Source organism: Sorex fumeus, unplaced genomic scaffold (genome assembly GCF_029834395.1).
Source record: "Sorex fumeus unplaced genomic scaffold, SorFum_2.1 ptg000024l, whole genome shotgun sequence".
NCBI classification, from domain to species: domain Eukaryota; kingdom Metazoa; phylum Chordata; class Mammalia; order Eulipotyphla; family Soricidae; genus Sorex; species Sorex fumeus.
The window spans coordinates 3,302,423-3,327,250 of NW_026606081.1; the positions used below are offsets into that span (position 1 = coordinate 3,302,423).

A 24,828-nucleotide genomic window follows, 5' to 3' on the forward strand; every position below is an offset into this window, starting at 1 on the left:
CGTGGCAGGGTGCCACCCCCCGGGGTAGTAGAAGTCACCTGCAGAGGCAGGGGTCCCCGGGCCCAGGGAGATACCTTGGTCAAAGGGTTTTGCATGCAGGAGGTCTGGGGTTCGATCCCTGGCACATCATGGTTCCCCTGAGCATTGACAGGAGTAAGACCTGAACACAGAGCTGGCTTCACCCCCCCGCCCCACCAACAAAACAAGACCAAACCCAAACACTCAGAGGCTGGTTGGAGCTCTCCACCTGTGAGTTGCTGTGGTTGAGAGGCCCAGGCATCAGGGAACCCCAAGCACTTCCCAGAGCCTGGGAAATAAAGGCCCTGTGGATCTGCAAGGATTCACTCCAGTGCGGGGCCTTCTGGGGGTGCCGTGGGTAGGAAAGACTCATCGTGGGAAATGGGGTGATGGATGGCACAGGACTCCGGGGCCCACGAGAGCATGCTATATGGAAGCAGGAGAGCACAGTGCTAGCCCGAACTTGGCAGGATGGAGGGAGGCGGTTAGTGATAAGGGCCAGAGGACTGTGTCCCAGTGAGAATCCTCACAGGGACACTATTTGGTGGTGACAGCCAGTTGGGTCTACATGGATTCTGGGTGTTTTTTTTTGGGGGGGGGTGTTCTGTTCTTGCTTTGTTTTTGAACCAAAAGTCTCCACCTCTCTTTACACTCTCTTTCCTTCCCCCAACTAAGTTGTCATTTATATACTTAAACCACTTTTGGTATATGCCTTTCCTTCCTTCTTTCTTTCTTTCTTTCTTTCTTTCTTTCTTTCTTTCTCTCATTATTATTATTATTATTATTTTTGGAGAGGGTGCTCAGAACTTACTTTGGACTCTGTGCTCAGGATGACTCCTGGAAGTCTTGGGAAGACTCTATGGCGTGTTGGGGTTCGAACTCGGGTAAGCCAGGTGCAAGGCGAGTGCCCTACCCTCAGTACTCTCTGGCCTCTACTTAAACAGGGGTTAAGGTGCTTGTCTTGCCCACGGCTTGATTTGATCTGCTCCATCACCAGGAGTGACCCCTGAGCACAGAGCTAGGAAGAGTCCCTGAGTACCACTGGGCATCACACACACACACACACACACACACACACTCACTCACTCTCTCTCTCTCTCTGTCTCTCTCTCTCTCTCTCCAATTCCCCCAGCTCCCCAATTTAATGATCTACAGAAGCATAGCAGGGTGAAGACTGCCTAGCCCACCACAATCAGTCCTGAAACGGATATCATCACTCATCTGGATGAACGGCAGCAGTTTCTCTGATTGTGAAAGAAGCGTGCCAATACCCACAGCCGCGATTCCAAACACCATTCCGCACGCATGCCACTTTCCAGAGACTATCTGGAAATCATCCTCCCTTTCGTCTCGAGCACGATTATTCACAGCCGAGTCTGCTTCCTCCTCTGTAAAATGGAGGAACCACGTGCCCATGTCCAGGGTTATTTTTAGTTGGACAAGAACGTCCCTGTGCAACATTACTCAGACTCCCTGTCAGGTGCCCTCACCACAATGCCAGTCCTTCTTGGTGACCGACTGTCTTTACACCAGCAAGTGCACAGATGGGAACGCTCAGTAGCAGTACTCCCTGGGGCTCAAGAGAAGGAAGACGAAGGAGGGGCTTTCTTAATCCAGATTGGTTGCCTTCTACTTTACATCCAACCCAATGTGAGAAAGACAGAAGATGAAGGACTGAGAAAAGCGAAGGTGAGCCTGGTGACCAGTGCTGGCCACAGCCACCTGCCTCTGGGTGCTGCCCACTGCCGCGCTGCCCGCATGGCCCAGGGTGCAGGTGACCTGGAGGCCAGGGCTGAGCACGACTCCCCGTGGACGCACATTCGTCCATGCTGCTGCTCAGAGGTGTCTCTGCAAAAGCAATTCCGCTCTCCCCAAACATCAGCGCATCCCTCTGAGTAGGCTCCAGGGCGGTCAGAGGAGAGACAGCAACTCAGTGAGGAGGCAGAACTTGTTTGGAAGGAACAGAAGATTCGCTTGTGCCTCTGGCGCCATGTGAGTTCACTAACTGGCCATGATCCAGAGACTCATGAGTAAATCTCCAAAGAGATCAACAAGCTGCAGAGAGGCTTCGGGACCCCAAAAGCACCATGCAAAATTTTAGGATTCCTGGAGTGACATCTCATACTCTACATAACTGATACACCAGGAATCATACATCACATTGGGTGGGCTGGAGCGATAGCACAGTGGTAGGGTGTTTGCCTTGCACTGAGTTCGATTCCTCCACCCCTCTTGGAGAGCCCGGCAAGCTACCAAGAGTATCTCGTCCCCATGGCAAAGCCTGGCAAGCTACCTGTGACGTATTCGATATGCCAAACACAGTAACAACAAGTCTCACAATGAAGATGTTACTGGGCCCGTTCGAGCAAATCGATGAGCAACGGGAGGACAGTGCTAGAGTGGGTGGAATGCAAAGTAGGAGGTGACCAATTTCGATTGATATCAACACACCAGGCAGAACCTGTAACAACATGTTAGGAATCCGTTATACCAGGGCTTAATGGCTCCCGGGTGAGATACAACAATCGTCATATACTTTCTTCTCAGGACAACTTTCCTGATCATTTTTAGTGAATTATTCATAACAAATAATATAAAATAAATCATTTGGGGACTGCTATTGGGGCAGGATTAGGTGGGAAAACTGGAAATAATGGTGGTGGAAAGGTACAATGGTAGTGAGATTGGTGCTGGAATATTAAATAGTCATGACCACCTTTATAAAAATTTTAAAAGAAATTAAAAAGAAAAAAATTTTTTTTTGGTTTTTCTTTTTGTTTTTAAGGTTCCAGACTTGGGAGTTGGACTCTGGAGGGAGGACGGCATGGGGGACAGGACCTGGTCTCCATGCCCTAGAGAGGACATCGAAGAGACAGGACAAGTGACATTGCACATGGGTAAGTGAGAGACACCTAGACATCGGGGCAGGGCCTGGAACCATCTACTTAAACAGACCCAAACACTTCATGTTTATGGTTTTTGTTTTTTTTGTCACATCTGGCAGTGCTCAGGGCTTACTCCTGGCTCTGCTCTCAGGGATCACTCCTGTTGGAACCATATGGGGTGCCAGGAACTGAACCCAGGTTGGCTGCGGGCAAGGCAAGTGCTCTACCCACCATCTTATGGCTCTGACCGGCTCCAATAGCTGCAGTTTTGATGTGAATCTTTCCTGTGTCACTCCAGGGGCCCTAGGCTCAGGAACTAAACCAGGTTTCCACTGATGGTCTGAGAAACGAGCTGGAGTTTTTCCTGTGTTACAGAAACCGGACCCCTTCCAGATTGCCCAATTACCAGTGCCTGTTTAGAGCAGGGAAGTTCAAGGCTAGTGGTTTTTTAAATTGATTAAATTTTGCTTCTTTAATGTCTTCGGGTCACACCCAGTGGTGTTCCCGATGGTGTTCAGTGTGTGAACCTAGTACTATGTCTCTGACTCTTAAGTCTACATTCTCGCACCAACTTTCATCTAAGCCTTTGGGTTAATTTGGAGGTGGTACATAATCTTCAGAATGCTGAGAAAGGCGCCAGAGTGATTGTACAGTGGGAAGGGTGTTTGCCTTGCACACAGCCAAACCAGGTTTGATCCCTGGCATCCCATATGGTCCCCTGAGCACCACCAGGAGTGATTCCTGAGTGCAGAGCCAGGAGTAACCCCTGAGCAATGCCAGGTGTGACCCAAAAACCGAAGGAAAAAAAAAAAAGGAAAAACATGGGGCTGGAGTGATAGCACAGCGAGTAGGGCATTTGCCTTGCACGCGGCCGGACCCAGATTTGATTCCCAGCATCCCATATGGTGCCCCGAGCACGGCCAGGAGTAATTCCTGAGTGCAAGAACCAGGAGTAACCCCTGTGCATCGCTGGGTGTGACCCAAAATATGCAAAATGAAAAAAAAGGAAAAACAGAATGTTGAGAAACCTGAAGGCAAAATAGCCAAATGCTAGGGGGTGAGGAAGGGAGTTAATGAAATATATCCCCCTCAAAACCATTGTCTAGACAAAGTTGCCTGAGAAAAAGTTATATGTTATTATTCTAATTAGCAATGAGGATAATTAGCAACAGTTTGAAGTTGAAGCTGTGAAGGCACAGTGTGACCCCACGTACTAATTTCTGGCACAGAGACACAGACTATGTCACCGTCACAAACTGTCACTGTCCGGCAGAAGCAGCAATTTCAAGAGAGGAGACTGAATGACGCGGGAGGGTGGGGGTGGACCGGCAAGCCTCGGGCTTTGGGACTTCAGGTTGGATCCCCGCTCCCCTGCCTTCAGAAAAAGAGTTGTGAATGCGAATGCTATGGTGAAGATGAAGACGCCAGGTGTGAGAGGTCATAGCTGCATGGGTGAGCGCTTGTATTTGGAGTGCAGGAACAGTGGCTGTCACTAAGTGGCGAATTACAACATGCAGCCACTGAAGAAACGGGGGGTGAGTACGTGGGTGTTTCAGGTCCCTGAGGTTCATTCCTTTTTTGTTAGTTTTTTTTTTTAAAGATTTGTTTTATTGGATCACTTTGAGATAGACGCTGAAAAATCTACTCATAATGATTAGGTTTCAGTCATACAGTGTTCCAATGCCCATCCTCCGCCAGTGTCCGTTTCCCAGCACCAGTGTCCCCAGATTCCCTCCCCTCACCCTCACCCCCACCCTCACTCCCCCAGCCTGCCTCTAAGGCAGGCAGTTTTCTTTCTCTGTTTCTGTCTCTGTCTCTCTATCTCTGTCTCTCTCCTCTCTTGGGCATTTGGTTTACAGATACTGAATGATTATTGTGTATATCCCTTTACCCTCTTTTAACACTCAGATCTTGTCCAGCGTGATCCTTCCCAGCTATTATTGTCATACTGGTCTCTTCTCTTTCTTACCTACCTCCACACCCCCCTCCCCACACACACACTTGTGGTTGATTCCAACCACTGACCAGTCCTCCTACCCGTTCTCCCTGGCCTTGGCTATTAGTTTTCTACTATATATATTTTTATATCCCACAAATGAATGGGGCTGGAGCGATAGCACAGCGGTAGGGCGTTTGCCTTGCACGCAGCCAACCTGGCCGACCCGAGTTCGATTCCTCCGCCCCTCTCGGAGAGCCCGGCAAGCTACCGAGAGTATCTCGCCCGCACGGCAGAGCCTGGCAAGCTCCCCGTGACGTATTCGATATGCCAGACACAGTAACAACAAAGTCTCCAACGGAGACGTTACTGGGCCTGCTCGAGCAAATCGATGAACAACGGGAGGGCCTTTACCTTTACCTTTACCTTACAAAAGAATGCAGTCATTCTATATCTGTCCCTCCCCCTCTGACTCACTTCACTCAGCATGACACTCTTCACGTCCATCCATTTATAGACAAATTTTCTAACTTCATTTTTCCTAACAGCTGTGTTGCATTCCGTTGTGTAGACGTGCCACAAGTGAAAGAATCCCTTCAACTTGGCCTTTTGGGGGTGAGGAGGGTATTTCTGTTGGGAAATGGGAGAGCCGAGCTGCTGGACCAATCCACGGGGCAGTACATGGACCATGAAAATCAAGCTGATGGGGAGATGGGTCTCTTGTTTCTTCTCTTCGGGCCACACTGGTTTCCCATCTTAAGAAACAAAGCTCATGGGCCACACTTGCCTCAGTGGATCAGTGGTCACACATCTAAGAGGGTCCCCTTCGTGAGGGCCGAATGAGGAAATCAGAGCTCAAGTTCCCCTTCGAGGCAGGAAGGACAGAAAGAACACAAGCCTATTATTCAAGCCTGGAACTCCCATGTGCCAGGGCATCTTCCACCACACTGAAATCAACGCTCACTTCCCACTTAGCAGGACCTAGCGCTTGTGATGATGAGTTTCAGGAAGCAGCGAAACAAAAATCAGACCGAAAAGGAGATGCTGCAGGGAGCTAGGCCCTAGGGGTCCAGACCACACTCCAGGGGAAGACGGGAGGAACTGAGGTGGGTAGAGACATGCTGGGGCCCACGTGGGGAAAGCAGAAGCCTGCGGGGCAGGAGCAAGTCCAGCCAGAACAAGAGGCCCTAATAGCAAGGAAAAGAAGGCCAGAGTCCTTTCCTCGGACAAATCAGAGCAAAGGACCCACGTCAGCAGTTAGAAAAACGGATGCAACCAGCGTTGCAGAATCGAGTGGGGGCACTCCATGCCCAGGGCACCTGCGCGCCCGGGGAGTGCGATTCCTCTTTACTTTGTGGGACTCTCCTCTCTCTGGACAGCCCAAGCTCTCTCTGGTCCCTCCCTGCCCCATACCGTCCTTTTTTTAAAATTTTTATTTTTTTAAATAAATATTTTGTCCCTCACTCCATCTTCCAAAGTTCCTTTCTGTCAGGAGAGGCTGTGGAACCTGGGAAATCTGGGTGGGTTTGGGAGTGATTCTCCTTTCCTCACACAGAGCAAAACCTCCCTCCAGGCTCGGAAGCACGGTTTCCGGACAGTTCAAGAAGTGGGGGCCAGTCTGGAGCGCAGACCAATGGAGTGTCCAGTGCAGTCTCAGAACAGCCTCTGTGGGCTGGCAGAGCCCCAGGGTCCATGCGGGCAGAAGCTCATGGATATTAGTCCTGACACTGGCCTGGTTGTGTTAGGCCAAACAGCTGCCTCACCTGTGATTCCCCACACCCTGCAGGCAACACACACACACACACATGCACGCATGCATGCATGCACACATGTACACACACATACACATGCACACACGCACACATACACACATGCACATACCCACACTCATACACACACGCACACATACATATGCACACATATACACATGATCACACATATACACACACTTATACACGTACGTACACACATACACACATGCACATACACACATATGCGCACACACACATACACATGCTCACACACATAAACATAGGCACACACACGCACACATGCATGTACGCAGTGCAAGTGTGTGCACTGTGTATGTGTGGGACCCTGAGAAGTGCCAGTTCTCCTCAGGGCCTCCCACATGCTGGGCAAATGTACAGCCTCTGACCACACCCCCGACCCTCCTTTCTGTCCATCCATTCAACTGCATGCACTGTTCTTTTACCACCAAGGCCACTGGGAAACACCAGGCCAATAGGAATATGAATTAGGATCTCAAGGGTAAATGGCAAATACCTGAAAACTAATGCCTGGAAAAGTCAGGGCTGTCAGGATCACAGGCAAACAGGAAGCCAGTGCCACCACCCAGGAGGGTCTTCCAAAGCCTAGCACTTACTCTCGGGTCACCATCCTGAAGTTTGCCAGTGATGAGAATCGTCGATAGTTGTATGGGTTTGCAAATGACAGTGGGAGTGACTAGACTATTCACAGTACCTCTCCACCATGGTGTTCACCTGTTTTCCCCCACGCAGCTCTGGGTTATCAGTCTCAATCCCTCTTTTCACGACTGGATTTGCCAGGGCAGAAACTGCTTCCAGGACAGACCCACGGGCTGTGACCCATCCATCCTGGCAATCCTCTGTTCTGTGCTAGCAGCTGCCACGTGGGCTTACTACCACCTTTTGGGAGGTGGGGAAGGGCGTCTCAAACAATGCTCAGGAGGCTGGGGGTCACTCCCAGTATTACTTGGTGAACCAGGCCAAGGGTTTGATGCTCGGGCCCTGCAATGCAGAGTGGCTGGAAATTGGTGGTGCTTCAGGCCACAAAGGCTGTGCCCTGAGTGTCAGGACTGTGTCTGTGGTTTCCACGGCTAGACCCTGTGATGTTTGGGGTCTGTACAGTGCTGGGAATCCAACCTGGAGTCTCACACATGTGGAACATGTGCCTCTGACGCCTGAACTCTCTCCCTGACCTTCATCCCTCAAGTTCTAACTCAGCGACATTGAATCCTGTTTCAGTCAATGAAAGCCCCCCTACACAGAACTGGCAGAGGTAAAGGGCATTGTTGCTAGTCGAATGTGATTTGTTTTGCTATACCAGATGTCAACGAATTTCTCTTCCACCAGGTAATGAAGACATCATTGCTGCACGTACTTTTCTTTTCTTCTATTTTCTGGGAAAGGTACAACACTTCTGCCCTCAACAAACTTCAGTGATAAATAGTTGCTATCAATTACAGGTCACTGTGTATTACGCTGAATCGTCAGAAAGGATCTTCTATCAATATGAGTTCAACATTTCCCCCCCACTTCACGTTGCGGTTCTTTCCGTCTTTCCAATGTTATTACTCCCATTGATCAGCACTTGCTTTATCTCCACAAATCTCCTGTCCTCATAAAACGTTTGTCAGTGACCCACTCCCTGCTATGGCAGAAATTGAAGTCAGTTTGTCCACAGATCTTTACACGCATCCCTGTTTTGGAAATGGATCCTTCCTCCAGCCTCCAGGAAATCCCGACCCAGCAGCCATCTCCACGTGCCCTCGAGCGGGGGGCCTCTGGCTGCTGTTCCTGGTTGCAGTGTGCAGTGAGCTGGGAAGTCTGAGGCTGGTTCCAGGAAGCTGTTGTCTGGAGGATTCTAAACTGGAAACTGCTCTTCTCGGAGGACTGCCTCCGTAGGTTGCATAAGGAACATTCAGTTTGCTTCTATAGCAAGTCCTTACTTGAATATGAACCATCTAGCTCCCTTGCCACTCAAAACACCCAGGAAGCTACCAGGACGCTATGCGGTGGTGCTCGGGACCAAACTTGGGGCTTAGGCAGGCACTCCATCCCCTTTGAGTCATCTTCCCAACTCCGAAAACGCCCTTCGCTTTTACTTTTTGGTTTTAGGACCTCACCAGGGATGTACTCAGGGATCACTTCTGCTGGGGCTGGCAGAATCAGCGATGGAACTTGGCAGCATGCAAGGCAAGCACCTCACCCCCCACTTATTATTTCTTCAGTCCCTTTAAAAATCGAAATGGCTTTGGGGGTGGTGGATGGTTTGCACACCAGCAATGCTTGGCTTACTCTTGACTCTGTGCTCAGGAATCACTCCGGGTGGTTCTCAGAGGACCATATGTGATGGCAAGGATTGAACCCAGGTCAGCAGAATGCAAGGTGAGAGCCTTACCTGTTGTACCCTCTGTGCAGCCCAAACCCTCTCGCTTGATGTCATGAAAGTCAGTGACTCAGATGACTCTTAGCTTCACGACAGCCAACGGTAGGATGTGGCCTGGGCAGTGCCTCTGGCAGGATGGACTGTGCGGCCTCTTCTCCCCTTTGTGGTGAGTACCACAAATGGCTCGTTGGGTACTGTGGGACTCTGTGTGCCTACACTCCGGGGAACTCCTATCTCTGACTCACGGAGAATGGGCTCCAAAGGGCCGTGTCCTCCCTGTCCTCAGAAGATTTGAGGATGGGGTCAACCTGAGGCAAGTTCCTAGTTAAACACACAGCATATGGGTCCCAACCTATGAGGGCTTTGGCTTCCACCTTTCCTGTACGGCAGTAGGCGCGGAAGACTGTTGTCCAACTTGGAGAAACTCAGAGTTCTCCCCAGAGAATGGGCTCTGCTTCTTCAGGCTAAGAGCCCAGAGACGCCGCCCTGCCATCAAACAGAGGTCCAGCAGTAGGTGCCCCATGCTGCAGACGACCTGGTCGAGTTCTCAGCGGCAACTTACTGAGAGGTGTAAGTTATCCCTATGCACATCTCTGCAGTGTACGATGACTATACGTGAACCTCTTTTCTCCGTAATAGAGACTTTACGGACGACGAAGCCAGAAGCAAAGACGTTTTATGAAACCTGGCAAAATAGGTTTAAAAATACCCCATGGAGTCCTGGTATTCTTAGAGCTAAGGACTCAGAGGTGTGAAAAAAGTTTGTTTGTTTGTTTTTTAAGTTGGCTATAACTGATTCAGGGATCTTCTATTTATTGATTTATTATTTGTTTTTTTTGCGTTTGGGGCCACACCCGGCGGTGCTCAGGGCTTATTCCTTCCTCTGCACTCATAGTGGGTGCTGGGGATGGAACTCAGGTTGGCCACACCCAAGGCAAAAGTCCTAGCCGCTACACTACAGATCCCCCCCACCCCACCCTCCATCTTGTATTTAAAAAAAACAACAGAAAAATAACTTGGGATTTTCAATCAAGTCTTTGTAATACAAGAGTACATAGAAAAAACCGTATCAAGGGTAAGCCAACTCAATGGCTGTATGGCATTGCCCATGAATGGGGGAGCCCCCCCGCCCCCCACTGACTCCTCCCACCCCTGCAACCATCACCAGGTTCTCATTTACATCACAGAGTGGCTAGCTGCCTCAGCCCCTTGAATACTGTAGGTGAAACCCCACCAGCACCACCATCTGTTCTGACCCATCCTTGTCACACCGAGTTCTGGGGCCATGGACCAGGAAGAAGAAACTCATCAGGAAGCAGGTTTTGCTGGTCCTACCCAACTGCACAGCTCTAAGGCTCCTCTTTGTGTCTCCCTCCATCCCACTGTCTGACCCTATCTATCGCCATCCTCCCTGCAGAATCTGCCCTTTCTCATCTTGCCTGCCCCCTTTCCTCTTCCCTTCATCCCATCAGTCTCCCAGACTCATTAACCGGCCTGAGACCCCCCCCCCCCCACACACACACACCCCAAGACCTGACTCTGGGTTTACAAGTGACTGTCAACAACTCCTGGGAGTTTATCTGGAAGATCTCGACTTTCTTCACGGGCTTGCTCTCCGCCCCCCCCACCCCCAGGGACCCCTAGAATTACAGGCATCAGACAATTCCCAACGGTCCTGGAGGCAGCAGAATAGAGCTCTGGATTTTCCACTAACATGAGGCTCAAATTTCACCCCATGGATGCAGTTTTCTGGTGTATAAGAGAAGAAAACAGTCACTGGCCATTAACTGCACATCCCCCGCCCCCGCCACAGACACGGTGTAGCTATGTGGTGTCTTAGCCATACAGAGTCGGGAGATGTGCCAGTCTGTGTCAACCCCCTTCACCACGTGGTTTCCCCTGCTATGCCCTGACCAGTCGTTGTGGGTTTCAGGTCACCTTTGCCAGGACACATGGGATTTCAACCTCCGAGAACAGGAGGGACGGGTTAGGAGCAGAAGGGAAAGGGATGCAGCAGGTAGAAGGGAGGGGATGCACTCGAAGCCCTGGCCCATGTGCTGCAGGTGGGAGCAGTAGCTAGAGGCCTGGAGACACAGGACACAGCTGCCTAGGGAGGCTCGGGGGGTTTCAGACAGACCCCGCGGCATCTGGTTCTGGCTCTGGCACGGTCCCACGCCACTGCTCAAGCCTGCGCCACCTTTTCTGTGTAGGTTGAAAGCCTGGGCGCTAATGCTCTTTCCTACTCTTGGGTTTTATTTGTTTTCCTTCCTTCTCTGCCTCCCTTTTGCTGCCGCTGTGGCTTTTGCATGCACCGTGGTCGTGTACCTGATGTGTTGCATGCCAGGCGTCCTGTTGCTCTCACCGATGAACCCGCTGGGGGTCACACTCCTAGCTGCTGGACATCTGACAGTGTCAGAGATCGGAAACTCGGCCCCGGGGTCAGGTGTCCTAGAGGAGAGCTGCTGGGACTATGCTCGGTGCATCTGGGCAGCACCAGAAGTCAAACTCAGGGTCTCAGGCTTGTAAGGCAGGCGTTTTAAGCCATGGGTGCATCCCCTGGACCGTGCTGTGATGTTAAAGGCAATCTTAGAAACCAGGCTTGCCCAATCGAGTCTATGTTCTCCTTCCACGTGTATCTAGCCTGCTTGTTGCTGTGTCTCTCTGCTTGCCCTCCAAGCTCCGGTTCTTTCTTTCTTTCTTTCTTTCTTTCTTTCTTTCTTTCTTTCTTTCTTTCTCTTTCTTTCTTTTGGCTTTTTGGAATAACCTGGCAATGCACAAGGGTAGGTACTCCTGGCTTTGCACTCAGGAATCATTTCTGGCAGTGCTCAGGGGACCATATGGGATGCTGGGAATCGAACCCGGGTTGGCCGCATGCAAGGCAAACGCCCTACCCACTGTGCTATCACTCCAGCCCCAGCTCCTGTTCTTTCTTGAACGCATATTCCTTTTCCTTCTCCCACCATCTCTCTAAGTAACTTTCAGCCATTAAAAACTACCTTGCTTCACAAAAAAAAAAAAAAGAAGAAGAAAGAAAGAAAGAAAGAAAGAAATCTTCAAAACTGTAACTTATAAAGAACTTCTGCTGCTTTTTCCTACAAAGAATGCCCGTGGCTGTGTCTTTCGCTTATTTTTATTTTTTATTTTTTTAAGCAGGGTAGCAGCTGCGCGGTAATGACGCAGCCGGTCCCCAAAGTCAAACTCCTCTCACTTAACATCTAAGTAGCACTGATTGGATGAAAAGGGAGAAAAAACGGTGTGTCAAATGAGGGAGGGGGCGACAAGGGAGGCTGGCAAAATGGTGCTTGCTTGCAAAACAGGAAGGGAGCGGCAATATTTCCAGCTGGCCATCAGCTCCCACAGCAGGGCCAGTTCTACCCGCTCTTGATTAAAACTTAATGAAACGGATTAAGTTTCTCTTTCTGCCATAGCAGTCCATCTGATGATACGAGCTATATGGGACCATCTATAATTACCAAGCATCAGAATGAGAAAGCTAATGCTAACTGCAGTATTTTTAGTTCTTTTTTAGAAATGCAAATCAAATTTAGCCTCTTTTCCCTGCAAATTCTGAAAATCACAGCTAAATCTATTTAAAAAAAATCAGGAAGCATGTGTGTGTTCATGTGTGTGTATGTGTGTGTGTGTGTGTGTGCGCGCGCGTGTGCGCGTGTGCGATTATAGCCGTTTTCTTCTTGATTATCTGCAGCTTTAAATTGTTCTACAGAGAACCTGTATGATTATTTTAACAAGGTTCGATGGCTTTATCCTAAGCCAAAACTTCAAAATCACATCCTAGGTGCCTCCACAGTTTCTCATACAATGATAATTAGGCATTTTTTAACAGTTGCTGTTAAATTATGAATACCTGAAAGCTACTCTTGCCAAGTTCTCTTTTCACAGTGATGGCAACTGCTACCAAGATACATCCTGTCCCCTGCCAGGAGAGAAGTGATGCACCAAACCTCACACCTTTTAGAAAACATTAAATTCTACTCATTAGCAGTCTGTGATTAGCTGAGAGGCAATAGTAAGTTTTCCTTGGCTTCTAAATAAAGCACCAAGCCAACCTCCCTCAGCCATCACTCACTCTATTTTTACATTTGGGCATGAATTAGACTGACATACCTTTTAGATATCTGAAGAGTTTCATATGAACAAATCCAAGGGACTATTTTAAACAAAACCGAGAACTACAACTCCCTAGGTAACCCACTGCTACGGACCAGGCTCCCACTGGGTCTGCACTTCTTTCTGCAGCCTCCAGCCTGGGGAAGATAGACAAGCCCCGTCACAAAGCAGTAGACGAGCGATAGCACAGCGGTAGGGCGTTTGCCTTGCACGCAGCCAGCATGGCTGATTCAAGTTCGATTCCTCCGCCCCTCTCGGAGAGCCCGGCAAGCTACCGAGAGTATCTCGCCCGCACGGCAGAGCCTGGCAAGCCACCCGTGATGTATTCGATATGCCAGACACAGTAACAACAAAATCTCCAATGGAGACGTTACTGGGCCCGCTCGAGCAAATCGATGAACAACGGGAGGGTCTACGTGATAAAAGAGATAAATCCTGGAACACCTCTCTGGCTGGGCCTGGAGGGACAGCCAGGCAGGTGAGGTGCTTGCTTTGCACTGTGGCCTGACCAGGTTTGGTCCCTGACATGGCATATGGTTCCCTGAAGCCTGCCATGAGTGATCCCTGAACACAAAGCCCTGAGCACAGCTGGGTGCAGCACCAAAACAAAACACACAACAAAAACGATTGCTTAGTAGGAAGTCTGGAGGGAGCAAGAATGAATATAGCAAAGAGTAGGTCAAGGGGCCCAGCACCACCGAGAATGGGCTTCTTCCTCTGTTCAACCTTGGAAAGATTCCAGAGCAACCTTGAAAAGCTGTCTGGAAAGAAACAAAAGTGGAGCAGGAGCACAGAACATGCATCTTTCGTTTAGTTTTGGCCACACCTGCTGGTGGTGCTGAGGGCTAACTCCTGGCGCTGTGCTCAAGGGTCACTTCGCGCAGTGCTCAGTGGATGATATCGTTGCTGGGGATTGAACCTGCGTTGGCCTTATGTGAGGGAACTGCCCTTTCTCGAGTACTCCCTCTCCCAAAAAGGTCTTTGTGTTTCTGTGTGCTGCCCCCTGCACAGAGGCCTCACTGTGGAACATAGGTGGTGGTGATGATTCTCATGACACTGACCTTGTCCCGAGCTAAACACAACCCAACCATGAGAGCCATGGCACTCGACCACACACCTCAGAGGCCTTTTGGATGTCTGGGTTTCTTTTAATGTCCCATGATGGAACTCCGCATCCACATTGTTCTGGTCAGTTCTGGGTCTGGCTATCACAATGTGCAATCCCAGAATCCCCTTCAACAGCTGGGGAATGACTTCTGAATATCAGCTGGGCCTGCAGTGACCACACTTTCCTTGCTGGACCATGACCCCCAGGAGAGCAGGCCTGAAGGTCTCACTTCCCACCTGCTGGAATCCCCTGGGCCCACGCCAATGCCTTTCTCGGGAAAGAAGCCCCCGTGTGACATCTGGGATGAGTTCCGTGTGACAATGGATGCACACAACCGACACCCCCTGCCTTTGTCTCTGCCTGCCTCTCAACCTTCACCTCCATTTACTATCCCCGCCAAACTTCTGTTTGCTGCGTGCATTTCAGCTTACAAAGTGTCCTTGGCAAGCAAGACATTCGACTGGGATCTTCCTTTTCCTTTCAATTTTTCCTTTTTATTTATTTATTTGTTTCTTTTTAAGAAAGTTGTTCATAATAAAGTCTCAGGCATGCAACGCTCATCCCACCACGAGTGTCAATCTCCCTCCACCAAGGTCCCCAGGTTCCTGGCCAGGCTCCTTCTTTCATTTGCTTGTTGTGTTTTGGATCTCCTGCTGTCAGTGGTGTGGGTCTGCGATTTAGATCTTTCCAGAAACCACGGATGTGTGTGAGGCCCCATCTCTGTCCCCGCTCCCTCCCATCTGCCTCTTCTCCCCTTTGTTTTTCTCCTTCCCTTCCTGTTCATTTCTGTAACCAAGGGGCCCGGGTGTGCCCCCTTCTGATGACTTGCGTAATATCACGATCCACGGGGCGGAACGAACCTGGGAGGGAAAAGCAGAGAGCGTGCAGGGCCCCACTCACCCCTGCAACTTCCCGACTTACCGCCACCTCCACTGACTGCATGGAGAGGTCGCAGGGCGGCTTCACGGGCTTGGGTCTGGTGGCGTACCAGAAAGTGGTGAACGCTGCGAAGGCCCCGAAGCCCATGAGTGTGTGCGATGGGACAGTGCGGATGTACTGCCGGAAGTCCACCAGGTCGGGCATTCGGAAATACCGCAGCAGCTCGTTGGCTTGCATGGTGTGGGGCTGGTGCTTCCCTAGGTCGAGTTCTGTCGGGAGAGAGAAGAACAGGTGTTCCCGTGAGGCCCCCATCTGAGGTCAGCCGTCTAACTCCGTCCCTGGCCGGGCCCCTGCAGGTGTTAAACCCAAAGGCTGGGCCTTTTCCTGGCTGTCAGATTCCACTGTCAAGGGACACTTTCAGAATTCCTCTGACTTCTCTTTCTCACTCGTCTTGTCTCAGGAGGCACATCTAAGAACCGAGGGAGAATTTCTTGCCGTAAAAGCCTCCAGCCAGTGGTCCGAATTGCTCTCTGATTCCCTGGTATGTTGTTTCTAGTCTCTTCCACCGCGTCAGATAGACTCACCGTCCACTCTCCGGGTTAATGGGAGTAAGAGTGAAGGAGCAGGAACAAGCCCACATTACTAAGGGCGCACCCTTTCCATTTCACCCCAAGAATCTCAAAAACAAACTCACCCAACCAGTGAAACAGACAAATCCAAATTTCAGGGTGCCTTTCCCTGTTTCCACACTCTCTGCGGCATATAAAAAAAGCAGCAACATGAATGCAAGGAAACCTGTAACTGGCTGCTCTGATAAATTTTTTTCTCTTATAAAACTTAAGCTATTAGAGCCAAATAATAATAATAATACAAAATCAGTGTACAGAGACATTAACACAACCATAACTTATCTAGAGAGATAAGCAGAGTCGTTAAAAGGAATGGGACAGTATTTAAAAAGCCCAGATTCTCACTGTGTTTTATTTGAAAAAATTGATATTGAAAAAAGAAGAAGAAGAAGACGAAGCCCAGATTCGAGAGCCAGATCCTGCCTCCCCAGGTTATTAGCTGGCCAATTTGGTATATATCACCTCACTTCTGTGTCCCTGTGTCCTGATCAAAAGTGGATAAACGAATCGCATCTGACTTTAGGGCATTTAATGACGGATGGACTTGCAGAGTTTAGGATTAATGAGGAACAGAAAGTACTCTCATAAATGCCAAGTCCTATTATTTTTTTTTCTTGACTAATACTCTGATTTGTCAAGGATACAGGGCTGACCTATCCTGTTAGAACAGTCAGTACAAAGGTCCTACAAATTGATGCTTGACCACATGGCACTGACAAACAAGTTCAAGGAACCAAAACAAGTGGAAGAAAATCAAGCAAATAACCCAGTGTGCAACTACAGCCTCTGCTACAATTTACAGACACGTCCACAGAGAGAAGAACCATGGTACAATTGGACTGCTTCTGACTGGAAGGTTTCAATGAGAAACCTGCTGCCCAAATCTGTCTAGTAGGAAAGGGAAAGAGATTCCAGCCAATGATGGGAACACCTTCTCTCTTGAGCTCCCGGCCATACAACAAGTATCTACTTTTGAACTCTCCAGGCTCAGATGGAGATTCTGAGTTATTTTCTCCGTTCTTTGTAACAGCCAGGAAGCCAGACGGGAAAGATTTTACCTCCCTAAATACCAGCCCCCTTTTCAGTTTAATTCTCTACCCCTGGATGCAAAGATGTATTTTAACAGGGGAGCAGAGTATCAGGCGTTTCAACTGGCCATCTAGGCTATGGGAGCAACAGTCATTTATCTTCTCCACTCATGCTGTCTTGGATTACAGCAGGTCTGTGTTTGTGTATGAAGGGACACACAGGCTTGCGAACACACACACACGCGCGCGCACACACACAGACATAGACACACATACACGCACATGCAGACACAGACACTCACACAGGCATCGACACACACGCATATGCACAGACACAGACACATACACATGCTCAGACACACACACACACACACACACACGATTTCCAGGTTTAGCGTGACGACAAAGAACCTCAGGTCCTAATTCGGGGGGAAAAGCGCCCGCACTTACAGAGCCACTCACCATGGGAGCCACGGCCGGCTGACTGCGGTGACACACTGCCCGCAGAAACTGCAAAGGCGGGATTGGAATAGCTCAGCCGGCGCTTACCCGGCCTGCCAAGGTCTCTCCGGGCATCAGTCACATGCCGGGTCCTGCGCTCCTGCCCACTGGGCTAAAGGTAACTAGCAGACAAAATCCAGACTTGACTTCCCAGGAGAGCCGAGGGTGGAGGATGGGCCAATGAGCATCGGGGAGCACATCACCCCACTGCTCCACCCATGGGCAGGGACGGCGCCCGGCAGTGTGTCTGCCAGTGCCAGTTCGGAAAACACAACACTGTCTTCTTTTTTTTCTCCCACTTGGTTTTCCAGTCAGGAGACACAATGGGCGGATTTTGAAATGAACCACCGACCTTCGGGAGCTGGGTGGCGAGTCGCCCCTTCCCGAGATGACAGACCGAGAAAGAACCCGGCTGCCGGGAGCACACAGGGAGCGGGTTCATTCCATCTGGGTTCACAGGAATGCAGAGGCTCCTGTCATTTCACATAGCTGGGCCTCTTGTATGTGTGTGCGGGGGGAGCTCTGTGTGTGTGTGTGTGTGTGTGTGTGTGTGTGTGTGTGTGTGTGTGTGTGTGTCAGGGCCTGTGCAAACAGCAAGCCGGACAGGGCTACTGGCCTGGCCCGGTCTCTCACCTCACCAACGCTGTGGAACAAGCCAGAGGTGCCAAGCTTACGGGTTCCAGCAGCCCAGCCCCACGGAGCAGGCAGGCAAGGCTGCGGGGAGGGAGGCGTCCGCGGGAGGGAACCCTAAGAAAACCAATCGAGTCCCGGGTCCCGCTGGCACTGGGCGGGCAGATTTCATCAACGGCATCCAGGCTCAGACCAAGGTAAAGCCAGCTTACGAATCTGACACGCGGCAAACCTGCTTTTCCTGCAGATCACTCCCTCTCCTCGCTGCCTTCGTTACTCCCACACGGCTCAGCTCAGCGTGCAGCTCCCCGGCCCGCAGACACACCCCGTCCCCTTCTCCTCTCCCCACGGCCCCTGCCACAAATGCCATCAAACCTGCTCGTGGGAATGCGCAGGCCTTGCTCGGCAGACTCACAACCCATGGCAAGAAGCGAAGCAGCTCCTCCCGGAACGACAGGAGTCATAAACGGGGGATGCATTTTTGTCTATTTTAAGCATCAGCAGGGGTCAAGCTGCAGACACCACTGGGCTAAGAAATCAATCTATTTCTTGAAAGCAAAAGGCCGGGAAGGGGAGGAAAAAGAAGTCTTCTTCAACTTCAAAAAATTTCAGATTAAGTAGCATCACTGACAAGAACATTTTATTAGATACTAATCTGCAACGAGAAGGGTGTAAATCCTGCCAAATTCATATCTGGAGTGCTGATAACGACAAGCTACCTCAGGTTAATCCGAGCCTCTTAGCTGGTTGTCAGCTAACAAGCTGCAGAACAACTTCCCTGAACAAGCTGGACAATACTGCACACAGGAGAGTGAGTCTGCAGAAAAGAGCTAAGAAAACACCTCATTTCCACCACGGAAAGAGCAGCTCTGAAACATGAGAATCTCAGAACTCCCCACTCCACTGAATTGCTGTTAAGAAAAAGGTAGTTAGGGATATTTACCTATTTTAGTTTGGGGGTCATGGCCTGCGGTGTTCAGGGCTTACCCCTGTCTCACTCCTGGCTGTGCTCAGGGATGCGTACGTGGTGCCTGGACCCTAACCCAGGCCATCTGCGTGCAAGGCAAGAGCGCTATGCGCTGGACTACTGCTCCAGCCCCAATGCAGAGATATTTAGAAATAGAGGCAAACCTATCCCTCAAGAAACTGAGCCACAAAAAAACAGCCTTTACGAAAAAAGAAGAAAACTAATTCTAAGGCTTGGTGAACACCAAGGTGACCAGAGGGAGGAGAAGGGCGCTGGTGGGAGGATTGGATGGAAGGTCTTGTGGGGGCAACGGATGGTACTGAGATGCTGGTCGTGGGCACAAGAGGTCCGACTTATAAAGACAACTGTAAGGAACTAATGAATTTTAAAAATAAAACTATTTCCCAGGGCGCTCTAATCTGTGGGTGGTGTTGGTTTTCAAGGCAACAAGGTTTTGGGGGGTCGGGGAGTACAGGCTTATCTCTAAAGAGAATAGCCTTTAAGTGTTGTAGCAACACACAAACACCCCAATTTAACTAAATCAGCAAGTTTCTAAGAAGTAGGCTGGAGAGATAGCACAGGACTTAAAACACTTGCCTTACACACAGAAGGTTCAACCCCCAGCATTACATATGGTTCCCAGAGCAAGCCCTGAGCACTGTTGGGTATGACCCTCCCCTGAAAAGAAAAAAGCAGCAACAACAAGACATGCATTTTCCAACAAATGGTTACAACTCAGACGGATAGATCTTGCTGCAAGGTGAAGTTGGAGTTGGTGGAATATGTATTTTTGAATTCTCCTAAAAGCCAACTTTCACGTCATCCAATGAGGAAGTTTATAGCCAAAGCATATAATCATGCTGCTGTTTGCTAAGAATATGATGCAATCGGCTTACAGGTTTAAGCTGCCAGTATTTCTCGGTCAGGAACATACAAGACTAAGCACTGCCTTCTTCTCTACAGCTACTTCTGCACACGCTTCCCGCGGCCCCTGCAAAAAGTGGGTCTGCTCGGCTGGGTCTTCTGCGTTTCCTATAAAGCTGGGGGCTGACACCATCAGCAGACACGGGACACGCAGCAGGCAGGGAAATCTGGTCCTGGGCCTGGGCGTGGAGGAGGAACTGAGGGGTCTCTTCCATCGGCTGATGGAGACCGGAGGGATGGAGAAGAAACAGGGTGACAGGTGTCATGTGCAACTGGATTGACAACCATCAGGAAACAGGAATCCTGTCCTCGTGCCAGCAAGAAGACCTGATGACACAACTGGCAGGGGGTGGGATCTTTTGGCTAAGTCTTATCTGGACATCACACCACAAACTGGTGATGAAGAAACCGAGGCTGGAGACTCGAAAGGCTTCCCCAGGGTGTCTTCAAGGCTGGGACACTGAGCTGACTCGGAGTTCGAGCATCTTCCTCTACGCAAGGATGCCAGCCTCCTGTGGGCCAAGATCTGTCCCCACAGACAACCTCCACACATGGATTTCCACCAGAGCCTCGAGTCCCCTTGAGCATACTAAGGGTCACCGTGAAAGCTTCAGAGGTGAACAAAGTCATCTTTAATGGTCCTTGTCCTACAGAAAATGTTTACCTCATTCCTCTCCTTGCTCTCCCACATCTCTGAACACACGGGTTCAAAGTCCACTTCACTTTGTAATCAGCTTACTTGCACCAGGAAAAAGTTTTAGGGCCAGAGGTGATTCATAAGGCACCATCTTTAAGGACACACACACACACACTCACACACACAACCACGCAGCAGCTCCGGTGATTCTACAAACCTATATTTACATTAGCATTTTGTTACCTTGATGTAATTTATAAACAAATGGGGAAAAAAAAACCAGACCAAACTAAACCAACAAACCCCTGGTGATCTGGATGCTTCTCTCCTTCTGAAGCTCCTCCAGCTTTTGGCCAGTTGAATAATAGCCAGACAGACTGCGCTAGGAATGTCGCCCTCCAGCAAACCCACACAAGCAGCGCCCTGACCCCACAGCAGCCAAAGAAGAAATCCTGACATCTTTCCAGAAAGCTGCAAACTGAGCTGGCACGAGGCCTCCATTCCTTGCGCCACCTCCTGCCCTGGTACAATGGGCTATTTACAGACCGCTGAAAGCGCCCCCTTTGTCCCCCCACCAGCCGGGCACAGCTTGGGCTTCGGGGAGGAACAAGGCAGACCGTTGGCTGATCTTTCAATTCGCCACTCGCAGACCGTTGGGCCTGTGCTCCTTAACCCTGGCTGGCAGACGCCCTAAAGCTAGATTTGCTTAAGCCCTCCTGAAGGGAAAGAGCCCTCCCCCGGAGTATCCCCAGAGAGTGGCAAACTGAACCTCCAAGGAGAAGCAGAGGTCGCTGTCGGGCCACTCCGTCCACTCCTTCCTGGCCACTGCTCCTGGCTCACCTTGGTCCCAGCGTGAGAAGGAGAAAGACCATTTGGGTGATTTGGGTCGGCAGGATGTCAGTGATTCCCACCTGCTGCCTTGGGGGCTGGGTGGGGTGGGGGGTGACTTTTCTTCTTCAATACTTAAGTACGACAGTCACTTAGTTTTCATTATGGTGATTCTGTACCTCACCACGTCCATTTCCAAGAAGATTTGGAGGGGCTGGAGCAATAGCCGGGTAGGGTATTTGCCTTGCACATGGCTGACCCGGGTTCAATTCCCAGCATCCCATATGGTCCCCTGAGCACTGCCAGGGATGATTCCTGAACGCAGAGCCAGGAGTGACCCCTGTGCATTGCCAGGTGTGACCCAAAAAGCAAACAAAAAACAAAAAAACAACAAAAAAACAACAACAAAAAAACCCAAACAACAAAAACCAACCAACCAAACAAAAAAACCCAAGGAGATTTGGAAAAGAGAACCGGAGAACCAGAGCCTCTTCTCACTGGACTGAGTGAATTTGTCGGTCAAACGGAGTCACTCTACACTATGCCAATCCTGGGTAACTCTGAAAGTTTTCAGAGAAAGAACGGGGCAGAAGCTTCCAGAAGTAGGCATAAAACATTTTAACCAATGAGAGTTCACCCATCGTATTGGCCACAGACCTTAGCAACTCCATATCCCTCCCACCAAAATAAACATTCTAAATATAACCTGTGCAGCTTGAACAGATAAATTTTAGGGATCAACTGAAACATTCAATAATGAATAATTTGGTAATGAATAAGCTGGTCAATAATGAATAATTTTGGTATTCATTAAGTTATAAATGTTGTAACATTTAAGTTATAAGACAAGTCATGTTACTTTAAAAATATTTGCTTTTTTCTTAAAGTCACATTCTACTCCTATTTTATTAAAATTCTCTGAGCATCATCCAACTACCAGGGGCTCTAACATCTTCTGTTGGTGATAAACGTTCTCTGTAGTCTACCTTCATATTTTCCTCTTGCATCTGTCAAGTTCAAATCCACTTTTAAAGTTATGCAGGTAGCAACCCTCAAAAGTCCTCCAAGTTATAAGATGATGTTAGAGCGATGGATGAAATGTGTCCTGCGGGTTCACACTCGGAAGACAAAACCCTGAACTAGACATTTCCTAAAGTGCGTTTGCTGTGGTTTGGGGTAGCGATATTTAATGCATGCCTCCATCACTGCAAATCCCTAGCAATAACCGCCTACTTTGCTTGAAGTCTCTTTGCCTTAAAGGAAAGCTCAGCTCCCCGACCTTCACAAGGACCGGGAGCAGGATTAGCAGACATGGTTTCAGGACAAGGTGACATTGCAGGACAGGACGAGGTTGTTCAAAGAAGAGAGTGACAGGGCTAGGGAAAGAGTTCAGGGGTTAAGGTGCCTGCCGAGCGTGCAAATGACCCTGGTTCGATGCCTGGAAATGCATATGGTTCCTGTGTGTGCCAGGAGTAGCCCTTGAATATTATTGGATGTGACCCCAATCCCCTTCAACACCTCCAAACAAAACAGTGACTCACAAGGTGGCAGTCCATTAGAAAGAAATGAGAGATTCCACACACTCAGGCCGAACTGCGTGGTAGCACGCAGTCGAGCTGGTCCTCCCCAAGCAGTCTAGGAAAACAAGCTTTACTTCAGTCTACAGGGACAAAACAATATATCCGGAAGCAATCCCCAGCTCAGATGGAGGAGTTTTACCCAGTGAATCTGGAACAAATGATAAGAAAACCTTCTTACTGGAACCATGTCACCTGAACCATAGTAATTAAAAATGGGGGGGGGGGGGGTTAAATGAAAAAAAAATTTTTTTTTAATGGAGGTTATATTTGGGTAAGAGGGAAGCTGGGTGAAGGTCTGGGAAGTCCTTCCTGTGTGTCAGGAGAGGTGTGAGACAGCCACACACCATTCGTGGTGACCCTCCCAACAGTCCTCACTGCATGGAGGACTGTCATCACTGTCCCCTTCAATGGAAAGACCAGAAGACAGGGCCAAGGAGATGTGGGCTACCTGGGCCCGGCCCCTTAAGACTGGGAGAGAGCCTGGATCAATACCTGTGGCATGTGGTGACTCAAATTGAACTGAGGCGAGTGGTAGCTCAGGGCAAGCTAAAAAGCCACCCCTGGCACTGCTGGAAAAGCCCGGGATGCGGAGGGTCCCTCTGCAGACCAAGGGACAGAGCACATGGCGGTCAGACATTGAGGGGCTTTTGCTCAGCCCTTGAAGGAAATTTGGACGCAGGCTATCTCGTGGATGAGCCCGTCATAAGCGGAGGCACAGCACCGAATCCCCTCAGGTCACTCCAGATGGGGACCTGGTGAGAGCGACAGGCAGGGCCTGGCCCGTTGCTGACAGCTCCTGCTTCACAGGCGGAGGTGGCGGAGGTGAGACAACACGGGTCACTCTACCCACTTAAAAAACAAACAAACAAAAAAACGTCCATTTTACCACAGCGAAACAACTTTCAATCCACTTACAATGACTTTTAAAACACCAGGGTTTGGTAAAGTCTGGGGGGAATGACTGGAACACAGAGAGAAGGGACAGGAGGGGCTGGGCGTGGATGAACAGGTGAAGGGGACTGAGGGACAGATGGGGAGAGAGGAAGGGGCTGTGGGCGTTCCTCGGAGGTGGCCTGTGGGGAGCTGGCTCCATCCACAGCCTCCCTCAGGCCAGACTCCTGCTCCAGCATGGGAGCACCGGGACCCACGTGCCCTGCCCGTGACTTTTCTTCCTCCTTCCTCCGCCCTGCCTCAGAGCCCACCAGGAGGCCCGCCGCAGGCCCTCACCCTGCCACCCTGCCACATTGCCCTGCCCCCTTTGCTGCCACCTGCACCTCTGGATGTCGCCCTGACCCTGGTCTGCGGTTACACGTCCACCCAACTAGGTCAGAGGCCACTTGCCCTAATAAACATTTCCAAGCCCCCTCGGTCAGGGGCGGAACTGCCGAACCCCAGCCGTGCTCTATGTGTGGGTTCCTGCGCGGCCTCCTGTTTGATCAGTCGGGTGCTGCCCTCCTCACGCCCCCCCGATCTGTCTTCACAGGACCTCCGAGACTCAACAGGGGCTGAGTCTGGAATGTTCCTCGGTGGCTCTGAGTAATTCACAGCAAGGCTTGGGGAGGTGCATTGACAGAGCAAGAGATGCTCCCCAGAGAAAAGAAAACCGCACAGCCTCCTTCACCACCACCCCGCCCCCACCTCTCCCTGGCCACTGACCCCGTGTTCAGAGGGTCAGCGGGGAGTGACAAGCGTCCCAGGTATATGGGGGTGGGTGGAAGCTGCCAGCCACTGGCTTAAAGGCTCCACACAGATACTCTTGTGTGTCAGTTCTTGTCCTGCTTCACATTTTCGGACTGTTCCAATTTCAAACAGGTGGGTGATATCGCCCCAAGACGTTCGAAGAACAAGAACCTTCCCTGCTCCTTGCCTTTCCACCCGCCCCCCAGTCCCCTGTACCCCCCACACCACACTCAGACATGCGGCTTAGTTTAGAGCAAAGCAAATTTGCCCATGGGGGAAGGACAGATGTCAAACGCTTTTCTAAAGCCAAATGGCAAC

At 50.2% G+C, this 24,828-nt stretch overlaps 1 protein-coding gene across 3 annotated transcripts in view; it reads right to left on the reverse strand.

The window, feature by feature from the left end:
• Nucleotides 1–24,828, reverse strand: part of ACSL1 (acyl-CoA synthetase long chain family member 1) — a 71,953-nt gene that overhangs the window by 36,180 nt on the left and 10,945 nt on the right. For 2 of the 3 annotated variants that reach the window (XM_056113962.1, XM_056113963.1), the window contains exon 2: nucleotides 15,149–15,375. In XM_056113962.1, coding sequence (XP_055969937.1) covers nucleotides 15,149–15,343 — 195 coding nt within the window. In that variant the 5' untranslated portion in view covers nucleotides 15,344–15,375. Of the gene's footprint in view, nucleotides 1–15,148; nucleotides 15,376–17,225; nucleotides 17,308–24,828 lie in introns of those variants that run through there. The other variant, XM_056113964.1, reaches the window with a different exon arrangement.